General features: G+C 34.3%; 1 protein-coding gene across 7 annotated transcripts in view; it reads right to left on the bottom strand.

The window, feature by feature from the left end:
- METTL15 (methyltransferase 15, mitochondrial 12S rRNA N4-cytidine) overlaps positions 1–20,417 on the bottom strand; it is a 421,910-nt gene that overhangs the window by 189,949 nt on the left and 211,544 nt on the right. For 3 of the 7 annotated variants that reach the window (XM_008003640.3, XM_073017662.1, XM_008003649.3), the window contains one exon: positions 1,940–5,307. The exons of 3 other annotated variants lie outside the window; for them this stretch is intronic. In XM_008003640.3, the coding sequence (XP_008001831.1) occupies positions 4,862–5,307 (446 nt within the window). In that variant the 3' untranslated portion in view covers positions 1,940–4,861. Of the gene's footprint in view, positions 1–1,939; positions 5,308–10,492; positions 10,638–20,417 lie in introns of those variants that run through there. One more of the 7 variants, XR_012093474.1, reaches the window with a different exon arrangement.

Genomic DNA, 20,417 nt, shown 5'->3' on the forward strand with positions numbered 1-20,417 from the left:
GAGAAAGTACCAATAATATCCACATCTTAAAATGAAACAAATGAGAATTCAAGAGATTAAATAGGATGTCCAAGTTCATACATTCAGCTATTATATGCAGACCCGAATTCAAACCCTGTGTTTTCTGAGTCCCCAGTCAATAGTGTTATTCACAATACTACACACTCTTCTCCTCAACTTAGCACCTATAACACTTGAATAATAATACTTTTCCTTGTGAAATTATGAGGAATCATATCATTTGATGGCTTAATAATACAAATCTTCACCTGTGCAAGGCAGACAAGTATTATTGGTCAAAGCATAAAGATGGGGTTTAATGAACAGAAATAATTATTCAAGAATCAGAAATGGAGCATGTCCTCTTGCTTGATTTCAGCTTTGTAGTCTAACATTTGAGCAATGATATATTTGATAGGACACCTGCCAATGGTAGAAAACTTGTTCAGTATTTAAGGTAACATTACCAAAGAGACAATCTTCTGCTGTGAATATTGAAATATTAAATTTTCCTTACTTTGTTGCCTAATAATTTGGGCAGATTATAAGAGAAGGAAGTGAGGTGGTCAAAAAGTCAGTGAAAAGCTTTATAAACTATGACCATTGTATGTTGTGCAATTCTGCATTTTAAATGTTTTTTAAAATTTATGCTGTAACTAGACTTTAAAAAAATAATTTATATGTAAACTTTCTCTTAGCATTCCTGCAGATCATCCTGTGTTACCAAACATTAGCTGGAGATAGTAGCTATAAACAGATAAAATTTGAGAAAATAATATAAAAATAGTTGTGTTTATTATACAACCCAGCATCTTTAGAATAGTGTTGATTTTTACAAACCATGCTTCAATCTACATCAAACATATGACATTGTGGTTATGAGAAAAATATATCGTTGATCAGAGTTTCAGATTTATATTTATCAAGCACCTCACAAAATTCTCTTTATGTTTAAATGCTTATCCCTCTCTATTATAGAATGCTGCTACACAAAAATATCAATTAGAATATTGAAGCAGTTATGAAAACTAAATAGAAAAATAATTGCAATACAATAAATTTTACAAAATTTTAACCAGAAGCAATTTTTAATTTAGTTTTTAATCTATTAAAAAGATTCTAACATGTAAGGCTTAGTTTGTCATGGTATGTGCCAAAATTACCTAATACTTCTTTTTCTAGAGATAAATTGAAACATAATTAATGTCACCTCAAATTTACATACCAATGTGAACAGAGAAGGAGAAGGGATGGTATATAAAATGAGGGAGAGTGGTTAGAAAGGTATTTTTAAATTTTTTTCCTAAATAGTTAGCTTCTAATACATGCTTGAGTATATACATATATTTTTCTCTTTTTTAGCTATTAAGTCCCATTAAGAACTGTCCCATACTTTTTGAATGAGAGATTTCAAATGAAAGTAAAATTATTTTTTAAAAGTCTGCAGTACAGACTCATTATCTCTACTTCTTAAAAACAAAAATTAGAAACAAACATTTTAAAAACCTCTGGTACGTAATACTCTGCAAAGACTAAAGAAAATAAGATTTTCAAATATTTGCAAGTGAATTTTAAGAAATATTAGTTCATTTCAAAAGTCTAATTAGGCATACTGTATTCTCTTATAAACTACTGCTTGTAGCACAACAAATAGTTTACTACAAATGAATTTAAGCACAAATAATATATCATATACTACATGAAATAGAAAAGACATATAGATATAATTATTGTCTTTCAAGAACACCTCTACAAACTTCAAAGAACATAGTAATTAATAAACAATTTTAAAAATAAAACAAAAATAGAGATATTATCTAAAAATTGTAGTTATTAAATTTTATTTCTTAAGTAATGAACTAAAAACTGTTAAGAACTGATGTACTACACAATGACACTGATATTATGTTAAAATGATTCATAGAAGGCAGTCAAGACAGAGATTCAGAACTATTTTATTAGAAAAGTAATGCGCATTCATAGCAACGTTAGCTTTTATTTCTGTGTACTGTATGAACTTCCTAAAACCATTCTCCAAAGCTAACCATTTAAAACTCATTCATGTATTTTATTATGCATCCTACAACAAAGACTAAGAAGCAGGCAAGAATTACTATAAAACACAGTCTAATTACAGAAAAGTTAATTTATTTTTACAAGAAAACATTTTGAAACCAATTTTGTGTTTACTGAAGGATTTTTTTCATGCACATTATTCAAGATTTTTTTCTGTCAGAGTATTAGCTTCCTAGGATTGCTATAACAAATTACCACAAACTGGGTACCTTAAAAGAGCAGAAATATATTCTCTCACTGTTCTGGATGCTAGAAGTGCAAAACCATGTTAGTAGGGTTGGTAACTACTGGAACTTTGAGGGAGAATCTATTCCACGCCTTTTTCCTATCTTCTGAGGGTTCCCACAATGTATCACTCCAATCTCTGCCTCCGGCATCATGTGGCATTCTCCCCTGTGTCTCTATCTTCTCTTTCATTCTTTTTCTGTTTTTTGTTTTTGTTTTTTTTTGAGACAGGGTCTCGTTCCGTTGCTCAGAGTGGAGTGCAGTGGTGTGACCTTGCAACCTCCACCTCCCGGGTTCCAGTGATTCTTGTGCCTCAGACTCCTGGGTAGGTGAGATTACAGGCACACACCACCACGCCTGGCTAATTATATTTTTAGTACAGATGGGTTTTCACCATGTTGGCCTGGCTGCTCTTGAACTCCTGAGCCTCAAGCGATTTGCCTGGCTTGGCCTCCCAAAGTGCTGGGATTACAGGCGTGAGACACCATGCCCGACCTATCTTCTCTTATAAGGGACACGAGTCATGTTGGATTAAGGGCTTGCCCTGCTCCAATATGACCTCATCTTAGCTACTTGCAACCACAATCACAGTATTTTCAAATAAGGTCACATTCTGAGGCTCCAGGAAGTAGATGAATTTTGGGGATGACACTGTTCAACCCAGTACCTTCAGTTTCTATTTAACATAAAAAATAATTCCCATACTATACTGGATGAAAAAAATGACTTAAGAAATAGGTGAAAGATTTTTGAACATACAAATATGATCTTTTATTTTCCAATCACATAGAGATAAGAATTTTTTGGGAATATGTCTCATTCACAAACACGTATTATATGCAAAGAGAAATTTATATATTGTTCAAGTAGGATTCAGGGAATTAACCTAGGTGCATTCTCTTGTTTCTCTTTCAACCATATTGTTCTCCAGACTTTTTTTCGAATTCTGATTTCCCTGTAGGATTGTTCAGATTTAAATAAAGCCTGTAAAGCAGAAGTAGTAAACAAGCCTGGGTACTAAAGTTAAATATTACAGAGGTAGATAAAATAAGTCTGAGGAAAATTCATGTATTTAATTCTTATCTATTTTGCCAGTGCAGTTATGCTGATATTTCATTCACTTGGATTCACCAACCAAAAATTTGTAACTATAGTGGAGAATCTTTTTTCTGTATTTGAAAAAAGCACACTGAGCAAATTAACAGTATAAATATTATTTCAAGGATAACTATTTAAGAGAATATTTATTTCTATGTATGGTTAATCAACATGCCCCTTCCATACCCCATGTGCCCTTTGACTAATTATCTCCAACTCATCTTTCAGGTCACAATTCAAGTATCATGTTCTCATACCTCATTTCTGACAATGGATAAAATCCTTACTAGATGCTCTTACAGTACCATATACGACCTGTTTGTAGTATTTACCACTGTGTCCATTTTATATTGATTTTTGTGGTTATAACTAACATAATTTTCCCCTACTAAACTCTATAGGACATGTATTGTGGGCCATGTATATTGTACTTACCTTTGCTTTTCTAATGACAAGTGCAGTACTTGCTGAATTGCTGAATAAATCAGAAGTATATATTACTATAAAAAGTTGACATGTGAATTATGAATCAATCTCATCAATTTGTTAAAGAATCTTCTACCAAGTACTCTTTTCTTAAATAAACTTATACCCTTATTACAGTTATAATATCTTTGTAACAACATTAAGGGAGCATTGATTTTATTATATTAAATAGATAGTTTTCTATTTCAAATAGACTTGGCTGAATTACTTTGATTAGCTCAATTAAAAAATACAAGATTGTAATAAGAGACTTTATTACTTACAAAAGGCATTGTGAGCTATTATTAAAATAAATACAATTGACATGAAATATAAGTTTTGTGAAACAACTCTTTGTAAGGATTTGACATGTTTACCTTGAGATATACAAACAAAATGGCCCATATGATATGGAAAACTCCCTTTAAAATAATAGACTATAATTTGAAAGATGAAATTTTATCAATATAACACATAGTTAAACTAATATTTTAAAATTTAAAATTTGTAAAAAGCGTACATTTGAGAAAACTATAGTAATTATTCACAAGTAGGGACATTAAAATTCATTCCATAATCATCATTATTTGAGCCAGAGAAAGACTGATGCAAATTGGAATATCTAAATTCAAAATTTAGGACATGCAGATATGATTATAATATCTTTCTCTTTGGCAGCTTGAGTTTACATATTTAGATAAACCCAACTATTATTTTTTTAAAATGTTCCTGGCCAGAGGAAGGATTGCATTTCAAGAATCCAATATGATGCAAAGATTAACACATTTTTCCAGTCTTGAGGTGCTGCTGCTCCCTGAGTGTAACTTTCTCTGCCATGTATTTCCTACAGTTTCTTTTTGAGGGGAAAAAAATGCTAAATGCTATCAATTTTCAGACTGTCCCACACTTAAACCTATATCAAGACATTCAGGAACACAACATGAGTAAAGATTAGAGAAATTGTGAGAAAAAATTTGAAGAATAAGATGATTGTAACTTATAATTTGACAGCTGCTCTAAGCTTGGCTGAGCGCCCTCTGGGGTTATCTTGTACATCCTGATCTTGTGGACTAAGTACCTTCTTGTGTATCAATTCCCACATTAAAGGAGCTCTTCTCATAGAGACTTCTTCTGTGTTTTCGTGACCAGAACCCAACTGCGATGTTTTCATCACTTGCTGTCTAACACTTAGGTTAAATCTTTCTGTCATGCTTATTCCAAGCAAAAATCTTTTGACGATGCGATCCTCTAGTGAATGGAAGGAGAGGGCAACAAGACGACCACCAGGTCTCAGAAACTTCTGAGCTGTCTTCAGTCCTGTGTAGAGTTCATTGAGCTCATTGTTCACAAATATGCGAAGAGCCTGGAAAGTCTTGGTGGCAATATGGGTAGATCGCTGTAGTAAGTCTTTCCGTGCATAAATAGCAGAGGGAGGAAATGCACCTAGGAACACATTTTGTAAAGATAGGAAAAGAAGACCGGTAATATTAATATTTTTCACTGTAAATCTAATGAATTGTGTAATTGTGTGCATATTTAGTGAGCTAAGTTTTCTTAGAAAATTGTGGTGGCATTTCATTCATACTTTACCCTATTATTCCCAAGCATTCTTCCAAGGTTTAAAACTATGTGGCAAAAAAAAACCTTTCATAACTCATAAGGATAATTGGAATTTAATAAGGAGCACAGAAAGAGAAATGGTGGACATACATTTAAAGAAATGATAACAAAATCCTTCTCAAATTTGGTGAAAAACATTAACTCAAAGATGGCTCAATGAACCACAAATATAATAAACAAAAAAAGGCTGCACATAGGCACATCATAAAACTACTACAGCGAAAGATAAAAACAAAAAAAAAATCATGCCAACAGAAAAAATTCATTACCTAAAGAAGAACAAAAATATTATTAACAGCTAAATTTTTATGAGCACACTGGAGGCCAGAAGATAGTGGAATAACATAAACAGTGTTGAGAAGAAAACTGTTTACCATGAAGGCTAAGTCTACTAAGATATTTATTCAAAAATAAAGGTTCGAAGACATTTTAAAAGAAATAAAAAGTGAGACAATCCACTGTGAACAGGTCTGCATTCAAAAAATTGAAAGGAAATACGTTAAGCTGAAATAAAATGAGGGCAGGTGATCATTTGGATATACAGATGAGAATGAAGTGATTAAGGCCATAGGTGTAAAACATTTTTGAAATAAATTAAAGACTTATATAAATGGAAAACTACTGAATGTTCAAAGATGGGAATACTTAACTACTGTATGTTCAAAGATTGGAAGATGGCAATACTACACAAACTGATCTAAGATTCAACGTAATCCCTATCAGAATTCCAGCTGACTTCTTTGTACAAATTAACAAGCTGATTTCAAAATTCATATGAAATTACAAGGCATCCAGAACAGCCCAAATAATCTTGGAAAAAAAAAGAATAAAGTAGCAGGACTTACATTTATGAATTTGAAAGCTTACTACAAAGCAATGATAAGACAGTGTGGTACTGGCAAAGCAGTAGATATAGAGAAAAACAGAATGTAATTGAGAGTCAAGAAATAAACCCATACCTATACAGTCAACTAATGTTTGACAAGAGTGCCAAGACCATTCAATTGGGAAAAGCCTTTTGAACAAACAATGCTGAGAAAATTGGATAGCCACATGTAAAAGAATGTAATTAGACTCTTACATCACATACAAAAACAAACTCAAAATGGATCAAAGACCTAACTGTAAAAGTACGAACTATAAAAATCTTAGAATAAAACATAAGGCTAAATCTTCATGACTTTGAATGTTGCAAAAGATTCTTACATATGACACCAAAATTGTGATTAACAAAAGAAAAATATAGATAAATTGGACTTCATCAAAATTAAAAACTTTTCTCATTCAAATGACACCATCAAGAAATGAAAGACAGGTCAGAGAATGGGAAAATATTTGCAAATCATAAGTCTAATAAGGGACATATATCTAGAATATATAAAAGAAGTAAACTGCAGAATACATGTATATTATTTATATCATATTTTAAAACATGCATATCAAAATAGATATGTTCCATCTACTTCAATAATTGAGATAAGAAAAAATTACTAATTTCTAAATAAACCCATAAATATAATTTTCCTTAAGCTTATAACCACTGGCACACAAACAAGATATTAAAGTATAATGTTCAATATACACAAATTTTTCCTTGATTTTGAACCATATTCCTGAAGAGTATTATCCCGTAGAGAAGCAATGTTTCTAGTACAAATTTGTTCTTAATGAAGATCTCAGAAGATAACTTCAATCTTGGCATTTTAATCTCCTTAGCATGTTTCTTAAAGAAAAGTTAATTATACAAGGCTGGCACCTTAGTTCACATTTCAGTAATCTAAACACCTAGTAGTAAAGTTCAGACATAGCAGATTAATCTTCTATGGGAACTAAATCAGAGAAGGAGAGAAATCTTGCATGTATCAGAGAACTGAGAACCTGGTGGTTTAAAGTAAACCAAATTGGTGTGATGGTTTTCTCTTTCCTCTACAAGAATTACTTTGCCAAAAGTGTAGAGAATGTTAGACACTAGGGGATTTATCTTCCAACAACAAGGTCTCTCAGGAACATGAAGTCAACATCAAAACTGAAGAGGAAGGTCAGCTTCTTACCACTTGCTATTCAATTCCTCCATTTTCCTGATAGAGTATGGGTCACTGGGAAATGTGTTTCAGAGTATTCTAAGAATCTGAACAAACATGCAACTATTTACATTTTGAAGCCTGGACTCAGAGGAAGTGTCAGAAAGGTTGCATTCCTTTCTTTATTTATGTATTGTTATTTTTATTATACTTTAAGTTCGAGGGTACATATGCACAATGTGCAGGTTTGTTACATATGTATATATGTGCCATGTTGGTTTACTGCACCCATTAACTCATCATTTACATTAGGTATATTTCCTAATACTATCCCTCCCCCATCTCCGCACCCCACGACAGGCCCTGGTGTGTGATGTTCCCCTTCCTGTGTCCAAGTGTTCTCATCGTTCAATTCCCACCTATGAGTGAGAACATGTGGTGTTTGGTTTTCTGTTCTTGCGATAGTTTGCTGAGAATGATGGTTGCCAGCTGCATCCATGTCCCTACAAAAGACATGAACTCATCCTTTTTTATGGCTGTATAGTATTCCATGGTGTATACGTGCCACATTTGCTTAATCCAGTCTGTCATTGATGGACATTTGCGTTGGTTCCAAGTCTTTGCTATTGGAATTAGTGCCGCAATAAACATACCTGTGCATGTGTCTTTATAGCAGCATGATATATAATCCTTCGGGTATATACCCAGTAATGGGATGGCTGGGTCAAATGGTTTTTCTAGTTCTAGATCCTTGAGGAGTTGCCACACTATCTTCCACAATGGTTGAACTAGTTTACAGTCCCACCAACAGTGTAAAAGTATTCCTATTCCTCCACATCCTCTCCAGCACCTGTTGTTTCCTGACTTTTTAATGATCGCCATTCTAAATGGTGTGAGATGGTATCTCATTGTGGTTTTGATTTGCATTTCTCTGATGGCCAGTGATGATGAGCATTTTTTCATGTGTCTGTTGGCTGCATAAATGTCTTCTTTTGAGAAGTGTCTGTTCATATCCTTTGCCCACTTTTGGTGGGGTTGTCTTTTTCTTGTAAATTTGTTTGAGTTCCTCATAGGTTCTGGATATTAGCCCTCTGTCAGATAAGCAGATTGCAAAACTTTTCTCCCATTCTGTAGGTTGCCTATTCACTCTGATAGTAGTTTCTTTTGCTGCACAGAACCTCTTTAGTTTAATTAGATCCCATTTGTTAATTGTGGCTTTTGTTGCCATTGCTTTTGGTGTTTTAGACATGAAGTCCTTGCCCATGCCTATGTCCTGAATGGTATTACCTAGGTTTTCCTCTAGGGTTTTTATGGTTTTAGGTCTAACATTTTAGTCTCTAATCCATCTTGAATTAATTTTCGTATAAGGTGTAAGGAAGGGATCCAGTTTCAGCTTTCTACATATGGCTAGCCAGTTTTCCCAGCACCATTTATTAAATAGGGAATCCTTTCCCCATTTCTTGTTTTTGTCAGGTTTGTCAAAGATCAGATGGCTGTAGATGTGTGGTATTATTTCTGAGGACTCTGTTCTGTTCCATTGGTCTATATCTCTGTCTTGGTACCAGTTGCATTCTTGAAGACCTTGCATGATTCAAATTTTGCATAATTCTAAACTACTTTTCTCAAAGAAGAAATGTAATATAAAATACATTTTAATGTACATATATTTTCATGTAAAATAGGAAGTAAACATTCATGGAGCACATAAATTAATAAGTACTGTAGGATTTTTTTGCTATATATATACTTTTAATTTCTTAGCATTATCTCTAACATTTTGCAGAAATTAAAAGCATGGTTCAACATAACTGCTTAACTTTCTTGACATTTTAATGCAGAATTTCTTAATTCATAAAATAATAGAAAGGCAGAAAGCTCAATAAATGTTTGCATACTATTGTCAGTAAATATGTTTTTTAAAATTAATGAAAATGGAATGTTTCATAACAAAACCAAAAAAACAACAAAAATTGTCTGAAATCACTACGTAGTTCTAATATAAACAACAGCATTGGTTAATTTGACATTAAAGTTTGTTAGACATTTTGGCTTACTAGCTAAAATAGCACCTTCTTGTGGCAGAAGGATGGACATAATTTATAATTCATTTAGTTAGCTAGCTGTGAAACTATGACATTCCTAATTCCTTTCATTTGATGAAATCGATTTTCAAAGCATTCACCCAAAGTGAGATTTTATTAGTATTTTATATTACACAATTTCAAGTTTATATAAATCATGTTCACATTAAGTATATCCCCTAGTATATATGAATCTGCAGCTGACAAAACCACTGCAATCAGAGAAGCTTTTCTTTATAAGATCTAATTTGGCCTTGCCAATGTCATAAAGTCATGCAGAATGGACATAACAACTCTCAGCTATATTTGGGAATAGATAGTCTTCAGGATAATAGGGGAACCTTAATTTATGAAGCTTTCCTTCTGGGGCCTTCTTACTCTTATTTGGGGAATTCTGACCTGGATTATGTCTGATGGATTTCCTGGAAGATATTTCTAGATGTGGTCTTGTCAACCTCGCTAAGTCTCATCTTTAGGGACCAAGAGATGACAAGAGGTCTGCAATGAGCAATGTGTTTTGTGGAGCTTTTTCGGTACTTCTCTGGGGGGATCAAAGGCACATATCTTCCCTTATTTTAGATAGGTTAAATTTCCAGGGCCATCTTTCCTTTGTACTGGTACCTCATGTCTCTAATTTTTAGGAAGAAAGGTTGTCAAAGCAGATCGTGTAAAATGAAATTAAAAAGAAACAAAAGAATATAAACAGCATGTGATGCCAGGCACGATGGCTCATGCTTGTAATCCCTTTAGGAGGGAGGGATTTGGGAGCACTTTGGGAGGCTAACGCAGGCAGATGGCTTGAGACCAGGAGTTCAAGACCAATCTTGGGCAACATAGTGAAACCCTGTCTCTCAAAAACAAAAACAAAAAAACCAAAAAAACAAAATAAACAATAAAAACACCTACAATTTAGCCAGGCATGGTGGTGCATGCCTGTAGTCCCAGCTACTCCAGAGGCTGAGGCGGGAGGATCATCTGAGTCTGGCGAGGTTGAGACTGCAGTGACTATGATTGCACCACTGCATTCCAGCCTGGGCAACAGAGTGAGACCCTGTTTCAAAATACATAAAAATAAAAATAAAATGGCATGTGATAATGGAAATTACAGTAGTAAGAACAAATCATCAACTGGCAATGGGACACATGGATAAGAAAAAACAATCCAACCATAAAAGATTAGCAAGGTTCTATGAATTATTAAGCTTAAAGACAATAAAAGTCCTGTGCCTCTGAAGAAGCAAAAATGGTTTTCTTGTGAAAGTCACTGTTCAGAGAGCAAGGAACAGAGTTATCTTAGGAATGCACAAGCTAGGTAAGAACAGCTGGCTCCTGATTTAATCAAGAAAACAAGATTAAAAAAAAAAACTAACAGATTCAATGCCTACTCTTATGCTGGACTCTGAATGAGGCCACAGGGAGAAAAATATTAGTAAGACAGAAAAATGGTCCCTGCCTTCGAGGAACTCACTGTTTTGCAATTCTTCACTTCCTTCTCATCTCTCATATGCTGCTATCAGAAATAGAAACTTGTTGTTCTGCTTTTTCGTCTGCTGAGTTTCACTACAGAGTCTAGTATGGCTAATTCATCTGATTAAGGAATAGAGTAGGTAAGGTGGAAAATCACAATTTGTGTCATTAGGTTTGATGATGAGAGAAAATCTCCTTTTTGTGTGTTATAGTCCATGAATGGACTTAGTTAACCTAGTACCAATGTATATGAGAATAGGTGTGCTTACCCCTAGTAGAGCACTTACCATACTCTTCTGTAATTACTCATTTACTTGTTTATCTCACTCATTTGACTCCGATCTCCTTGTGAATAAGAACTATTTCACGTTTACTCTTATAACCCTAGTACTTGACAGAGAAGCTTGTGATTCTTAATTCTGACTGTGCATCACAGTCACCTGTGGTGCTTTTGACAAAAATGCCTGGCTCCACTCCAGATCTACTGAATCAGTTTCAGGGGTTTATTACTCAGGAATCACTACTTTTAAAAAGCTTCACAGAGAATTTTGACATGCAGCCAAGATTAAAAACTACTTTAGAAAACACTCAATAAATGTTTGTTGAGAAGATAATGAATAGATAATAAATTTAAAAAATGGTAAAAATCCACGATCATTAGTGCAGTTTCATTCACATCATCGGGTGTGTACGCCCTGTGTGCCAAGCCTGTATATTAAACCTATGTGCCCAAAACTTATGTATAAAGCCTGTGTGTGTCTTTCATACCTATGTACTCAAAGCTTATATATATAACCTGTGTATCCAAGACCTATGTCTTCCTCAGCCTAGAGGGTAGAGTTTAAGGAACATGGCTGTGCTTTGGTCAAGGATAGGCCGAGGTAGGATGTTTACATCCTGCATTACTCAGTGAGTTCAGGGAAAACGCGTATAACTCCACTTATTATCACAGCCATGTAGCCGTAACATGGGAAGGCCATCACTTGGTTCTATGCTAATATTGTCTGTAAAAGGTATAATTGCACTGCTGATACTGCGCAGGTGTAGGCACCCAGAGAAAGATAGAGAGTCAGAGCTATCCATCCTTGCAGACGGACAGAGGAGAGCCAGGACAAAGCTCGGCTCACTCGTGCCCAGAGAGAGAAAGAGTTAAGTTGCTGACCCTGAAGCCAAGGGAGAGTCAGCCATGCAGCTGCAGGCATGGGGGCAGCAGGAGCCACAGAGCTGGAGCAAACAGCTGAAATAAAGGCGAACAGTGTAGAGTGTGAGTATAAGAAAGCTATCGATGAGAGCTGCTGCTAAATAAAATCATCTTTCACCTGCCTACGGCTCCGAGTGTTCTTTCTGCTTATTCACCCACTCCCTTCAGACCTCAACATGACATTTGGTGTAGTCGTGAACCTGACAGGGTGGGTCTATAAAGAGCATAATATTCAGTCATATCAGTAAGTGACTAAATGAGCAGCATCATAATTTTAGTCACAAAAAGCATTATGAAAATACTTTTTAAATGTCATGATATAGGTCCAGTCTTCTATGCTACTTTTTGGATAAATGTGATCATGGGAACCAAAGTATGATTTTTGTTGGAGCAAGTGAACTCTCAAATTTGCAGCAATTTCACTGTCTCAATATAACTGATTGCATGCACTTAATTATACCTGATAACGATTGAGAACATCCTTAATTAATCAATTATTTGTACATGCAACGGAGCACCTGCAAATAATTTTAACCTCAGAAAATCCAAGCGTGGAAGCCTTTATTACCTGACATAGGGGAAATGTGCAAGGTGAACTTTAGTTTTGCATATTTCTTTTGCAGAATAAAATGAGACATGATAATATAATGTTAAAATTTGGAAATTTAAATTTTAAAAAGTCCTCAATATCTTCAGTGATTTAAGTTCAAGTTTTTCCCCAAAGATTAATGTACAATATTGTTAAGATTTTATGTAAACTCTTTTCACTTAACAACTATAAAATCCTAAACCACAAATTTTCTCAATTCTTCAAAAGAGCAGAACTGTTTTCCTCCTTATACTTTAAAATAGAAAAATTTGTTAGTAAAACTGACTACAAAAGGAAATTAAAGGCTAAGGAACATTTAATGGGAAGATGCTTTCATGTTAAATACACTTTCAAAAGAAAGTATACACTAAACCCAGCATGGGAACAAGTTCTAATTTCAATACAATTTTGAGACATTATTTGGCACTTACTTCTCTCACAGTAATGCTGGGAAAATTCATGACATAAGGGATTGATCCTAGCTGTGAAAGAAAATTGTTAAAGAGTTCTGCCTTATTAGAGGCACTCCATTCTCACATTGCAGATCAGGTTTGTTGATGGTGGTGTATTTTAAGACTCTTGACAGTTTGATATCCTTTCTGTTTTCTTTGTCTCACATCAGCAAATTGTGATGCCTCTCTATCTGGGATATATCCAGAACCCCACCACTTCTTACCAGCTCTACCACTATGACACTAGTCCAAGCCGTCATCATCTTTTCCACACATCCACCACCAGACTGATCCTTTTAAACATAAAAATTAATCATGTCAACAACTCCAACATCCCCTGACCTTGCTCTTCACTGAACCTTGGCATGGTCCCACCTAAGTCCTTTGACCTGTACTTAGAAGATCTACCTTCATAGCCCTGGGTAGCTTACTCCCTACTTTATTCAAGTATCTTTTCAAATACTACATAATTCAAAAGGCAGTCTCTAACTATGCTTATGAAAAACAGCTCCATGTCACTAGTCCCCTTACCTTGGTTTAATTTTCTTTGTAACACCTTATCAGAAACAAATATTTATTTCTTTGCCATCTGTCTTCCTCTACTAGAATACAGACTCAGGGAAAATAGAGACTGTATTCACTGCTATAAAACCTTTGCACCAAGAACAGTTGGTGGATTGAAAGAATGACTACATTTGTACTTCCAAGTTATAAACATAGTCATTGTTTAAAAAAAGAAAAAAGAAAAAAAAAAGCCAAAGGAAATCTTATCATTTGTATATGAAGTCAACAGTTAATGTCACTACCCTTTACATTCTACCTCAAGAGGCAACCAAAAGGCATACTTCCTTTTTTCTTCATACACATGTATGAAAAAAAATATATATATGTGCATATATAAAAAATATAAGCATATATTTATAAGAAGAGAATCATCTGTAAAATAATCTACAACTTAGTTTACTTATCTTTACAAATAATTTCAGTTGTATAAATGCATTATAATTCATTTTGTTTGTTCATTTAACAAATGTTTGTAGTGTCAAGCACCAGCCAACTGGAAACACAATAGTAAATAAGATAGAAGTGGTCTCTGGTGGAGCTCACGCTGTCACCACAGCAGGAACATTTAGGATGGTTTTTATTTTTTCCATCACACACAAAAAATGATGCAATAAACAGGTGAACTGTACATTTTAAAATTCTACATAACAGAAAAACTCTACAAAGTAAAATGACAGTCACAGTCTGGGAAAAATATTTGCAACTGTATGTGAATCTTACAGGTCTCTTGGAGCTGTTAGGTCAAAGGGTAGTTATGTCCACTTAAATTTGGATCAATATTTCTAAATATACTCTCTAAATAGATTATACCAATTTACTTCCTTCAATAGTATATGAGAGAGTCCTTCTCCTCACACCCTTACCAGTACTAGAAGCTATCACTCTTTAATTCTGATAGTAGGTCTATCAGATAGATAGTCTGATAGTAGGTAAGTCTTAGCTTACTACTGTTTTAATTTTCATTTCTTTGGTAATTAGTAAGGTTGGACATCTTTTCAAATCTAATAGCCAGTTGATTCCAGCTAGAAACTGCTTGAACAAATCCTTTGTCCATTTTCTTGATGTGATGTTGGTCTCTGCTTTATTGATTTGGAAGAGCTGTTTATAAAATAAGGATATTAACCCTTTGTCAACTATTTATATAGTTGAAAATATTTTTTCCTGAACTGTGAATGTCTTTTAATTTTGTAGAGTTTCTGCCATTCAAAAATTAAACATTTTTATACAGACTTTTTTTTATAGTAGTTTTAGGTTTTATTAAATTTAGGAAGGCTTTCCCCACTCTAAGACTACAGATATAATCAACTCTATTTTTTTATGTATTTCTGGTTTTATTTATTACATTTGAATATTTAATCCACACAAAATTTGTTTTTTAGTATATGAGGTTCAAATCTAACTTTTTTTTTTTAAAAATGACATAGTCAACTATCCTATTTATTAAGCAGTACATTCCTTTTGTACCGATTTGAAGTACCCTCTTGATCATATACTACATTTCTATACATAGATGGATCTGCTTCTGGATTTTCAATTGCATTCCATTGATGCATTTCTTCTATTTTTCTGCAAATACCAGGTTATTTTAATTATTACTAAATATTTTTTCCAGTAAGTTTTGCTATCAGGTGGGACAACCTTCTCCCTATCATCTTCTCCGTCACCAGCCCACAATCATCTTTCAACATTCTTTTCAAAATTATCTTGGGTATTCCAATATATTTATTGCTCCAAATTAAATTTAGAATCAAAGTATATAAAAATAAAAATTTTGATTGGAATTATAGTAAGTGGGTAAATTTATTTGTGTAAAATTTAATTATAATGTTGAAGCAATGCATCCAGGGAACATAGTATTTCCATTAATATTTTATGTGTCTGTTACTGAAGTTTAATAGTTGTCTTCACTTAAGTCTTGGTCATGTTATGTGCAAGCGCTATGTTTATGCATATACATTTTATTCACTCCTATGAAAAAGCATAAAAAATGACAATACTTCTGCTAATAAAACATTGTGTAATGGAAATGTCGCTGACCTTCAGAGAAAGGGCTCTAAGTTCAATTTTCAGATCACTCACTTTTTCTATGGCTATGTGATGTGGGGTAAAACACTTTACTTCTGAGTTTCTCCATTCTAGGATGAAATCATAACACTTCTCACAGGATTATTGTGAAAATCAGGTTAAAAAATGTTCAGAAGCATTTGGTGCATACTTGGCATAAAGTAGTCATTTTATGAATGGCATAATACAGTTACTCTTCTCAGTTGTAAAATGGAGTAGGTAGGAAGGGGATTTGATATGTTAAAGGTTCTGCCAAGCTTATTCCACTTTCAGCCTGGACTAAAGAGAGTGGGTAAGATAAAGGGTTATTGAAAACCCCTGAAGTATCTGAGTAATGCTTATTCAAGTTAGGTATTGGACTAAAAGATTTCAGCATCCGAAATGAAGTATAAAATTTTCCTAATGTATACAATAATGGAACATTCTCGAATTTACAAAGTAGTACTTAGGTTCTAAAAATATAAAGACTTAGAATGACTTAAGTATGAAAAAAATTGTCTTTAAAAAAAAAAATGTAGGCCGGGCGTGGTGGCTCACGCCTGTAATCCCAGCACTTTGGGAGGCCGAGGCGGGTGGATCACGAGGTCAGGAGATCTAGACCATCATGGCTAACCCGGTGAAACCCGTCTTTACTAAAAATACAAAAAATTAGCAGGGCGTGGTGGTGGGTGCCTGTGGTCCCAGCTACTCGGGAGGCTGAGGCAGGAGAACGGCGTGAACCCAGGAGGTGGAGCTTGCAGTGAGCGGAGATCGCGCCACTGCACTCCAGGCCACTGCACTCCAGCATGGGTGAGAGCGAGACTCCGTCTCAAACAAACAAACAAACAAACAAAATGTTAGTTTTATCCTATTTAGTAACTGATGCTAAGGATTTTAACAGACCAAATTTCATCAGCCTAAACCTTCCAGGCTGTATTTAAACCATCTAGTCAGAAGTTTATTTTCCACAATTAAACTTCTAGATTTCTCTTGCCACCTGAGTTATACAACTTGTATTTGGGCATTTTAAGAATGCATTTTTGTTTTTTCTCTATTCTTTTTTTACACCTGTGTCTAGTTTTCATAGAGCACCTTTCTGCACAGGTACTTTTTTTTATACTAAGAAACAGGGTCTCACTATCACCCAAGCTGAAGTGCAATGGCATGACATAGCTCACACTGCAGCCTTGAACCCTGGGATCAAGTGATCCTCCATTTTAGCCCCCTGAATAGCTGGGACTATAGGTGGGCACCACCACACCCAGCTAATTTTTAAATTTTTGTGTAGAGATAGGGTCTTTCTATGTTGCCTAGGCTAGTCTTGAGCTCCTGAGCTCAAGTGCTATTCCTCCTACCTTGGCTGCCCAAAGTGCTGTGATTATAGGAGTGAGCCACCATGCCTAGCCTTACTTTTTAAGCACGTTCTACAAGGCTAAAATATATTGGAGTGATTTTAAACCACTCCCTTTGTTTTCACAGCTCAAAAAAAAAAAAAACCAAAAAAAAAAAAAAAACTATTTATTTAGTAACTGAATTGCATCTGAGGTTACCAGAAATTGTATAGACTAAAAAAGTGTATTACCCGCAACGTACTAAACACTGGGGATTAAAACATTTCTGAATACATAGTCCTTGCTCTCATGAAATTCAAACCTAATGAAAAGAATGATATGTAAATATTGTGATAAGTGCTATAAAGAATTTTACATGCTCTTATGAGAGTGAAGAAGAAAGAGAGAAGAACATTGACTCTGTATCACACAGCATTTTCCAAACTTCAATCCCCAACCAAATACCAGTGTATCTGTTGTCAAGTAAGTTTGGGAAATGCAACATGTTACACTCCTTTTTCCAGGATTCACAATGCCCCTTAACATGGTAGAGTTCTTAAGATAACTGTATAACTTTGTTTACCCAGAATTTTCCAACTTTTTGATAAGAAACTTTTAATTTTAATAACCATTCCATAGTATTTATTTTCTGGATAACACACTTGGGAAAATACTGGAGGTAAACTTTGTTTTAATCACGTTCCACGTATTTAATTCTTACAAAAATTCTGAGAGGTATGAAATAGATGTTCTAATTTTCATTCAAAGGCACCAAACTGAGGGGTTAAATGTCTCTTCTCAAGTTCGCAGGGATTGTAAGTAGTCTTATTTGACTAGTTCATCTCAGATACATTCTAGGAAGTCTAGATCAGTATGAGTTTTCTCACCAAAAAAACTCTTATTTATTTTATACATATATATATATATTTTTCAGTGTCCTAAGAATGTTGTTGAGCTTCTTTCTGTTTATAGATGCTCAAAACAAAGCAACAATTTTAAGATGATATGTTCACCAAGCCATCTCATCTTTTTCCTGATCAGAATTTAAGGAAGTTAAGATGAGATCACATGGCTTAGAGTGATTTCCAGAAGCTCTAATTCCATGTCTGCTGTTTTACACAATGATCTCATTTTCTAGGAGAAAATGAGTGTGGAATCTTTAAACCTGAATAGGCTTTTACTGAGAGATGTTTTAATGGAAGCCAAATCACTATGCATCGAATTGCAAGAGTTTTGCTTTCTCCCTACATTTCCCTTGGGGAGATGTGCATTGTCAGACCTAAAGACAGCGCATCTGGTGAAGGCGGCAAGCACCCTGGTCTCTCATTCTGGGAATGGTAATGAATACCTTTGGCTTTTGTCCTTTTTGCTCTATTGAAAACAACTTATTGTTAGCTCAGGTTATTGACTGTACATTTGTCTCTTTTTCATCTGCTTTCTTGATAGTGGGTTTAAAAAAGAATCAGCTGCTACTGCTGCCATTGTCAAGATTTTGGGGCAGGTAGTGATTACATGTATTTGACTAAGAATCTAGACTCATCCAATGCAGTACATATGGGCTTTTCTTGACTCACTTACTAGGAAGGGAGCCTTTTACAGTTGTTTTTATATTTGAAAATTGAGTGCTTAATATTCCCCAGTTAAGCAAGATGAGGAGAACAAGCTTGTATACAAGTGTAATAAAAGGTTGAGATGGCTAAAACCTTAAAAAATTAGGCCCAGCTTCTTATATTTTTGTTTTATTTAAAGCTTCTTAAGAAATGTTGATAGATAAGACTTTTAAAATACATTTGTTGTTATACATTTCTTATACAGTATTTTAGCAATGAAAGAACAGTGCTTCTTGTTCTCATTTCTGTGCTTCTGCACATACTGTTCCTTCAGCCTAGAATGTTTCTCTTCTTGTACTTTACATCACTTAATACTCAGTGATGTGCTGTCTTCTCCAATTTGCAATTTTTTATATACATAATATATATTATATATTACATATAATTATATATTATATAAATTATATATATGATATATATGTCATATATATAATATATATATAATCAAATTATGTACCACCGTGTACTACTTGTCTATCAATGTCCACTAGGCTGTAAAAGGCCCAGAGATCTTTTCTTATTTTCCTTTACTTCCCCAATCCCAGTTTTAAGGCCTAGTGCACAGTAGGTGGCAAAGAAAAAAGTCCTCTCAATAAGGGATACCCTTCCAGTCCCAGACAAAGATCAAGATGTATCATAAACAATATTCTGAATGTGAAAATTCATGAACTCCCTGAAATCTTCGTAAGATTTTGCTTGTACATGCAATTTTATGTGGAGATGCTCTGCTGCTTCCATCAAATTCTTAAATGACCCACAGTAGGTAAATTTCTGGTAAACGCAAATTGGGAGTTAGCTGAGTTTTTAGCTTACAACTTACCACTTCTAATGATATCACCCAAAAATCTTCTGTATTTGCTTAGTTTTGTTTTTCTTTACCTCCAGAAATATTCTACCACTTAGCATTACTGGAAGCACTGATTGAAAACCCTGTTTCATGTATGATATCAGAAGTTGGAAACTCTATCAGTGATTCCTTGGCTTTCTTATGACTCACAAAGAATTTCACATAAAGTAAGAGAAAATCTTGCTTAGTAACAGTCTGCACTACATATAATAATAGAACACAATTAGTATGTGAAAGTAGTAAGATATATTTCATTCATAAAAAGCACCATGCTTCTGGCTAGATAAATGATTTGAAGTCCCAGAAAGAAATTATAATTTTTAGTTCTGGGATACCCTTATGCTACTTACACTTTTTAAAATTTAATACATTCACGTGTTTAAATGTATTGAGATTTTTAAGCTTGTGAATGAAATTAGCAACGTGCTGTGGCTGTCAACGTGATGCATTGCAATTCCCCCTGAGTGGTACGGTTTAAATATTAATTCAGCTCTTGCACCTGTTTGCCGGCATTCAGCTGTTGAATTTCCATCACATTTAATAAGTCTTGGTGACGCAACTCATGTCCTTTTGCCTAGGCTCCTTTAATATAGTGTTAAATTCTCACCCATCTGAAATTCAAGTAATATTACAAATTTCAAACTGTTAATTAAAATTTGTGAACTTAAATGGTTCCGGATAAAACTGGCTTTACTCAGTGAGGTTCTCTGTAAACTTCTTCAGAGTC

Source organism: Chlorocebus sabaeus, chromosome 1 (genome assembly GCF_047675955.1).
Source record: "Chlorocebus sabaeus isolate Y175 chromosome 1, mChlSab1.0.hap1, whole genome shotgun sequence".
Taxonomy (NCBI): Eukaryota; Metazoa; Chordata; class Mammalia; order Primates; family Cercopithecidae; genus Chlorocebus; species Chlorocebus sabaeus.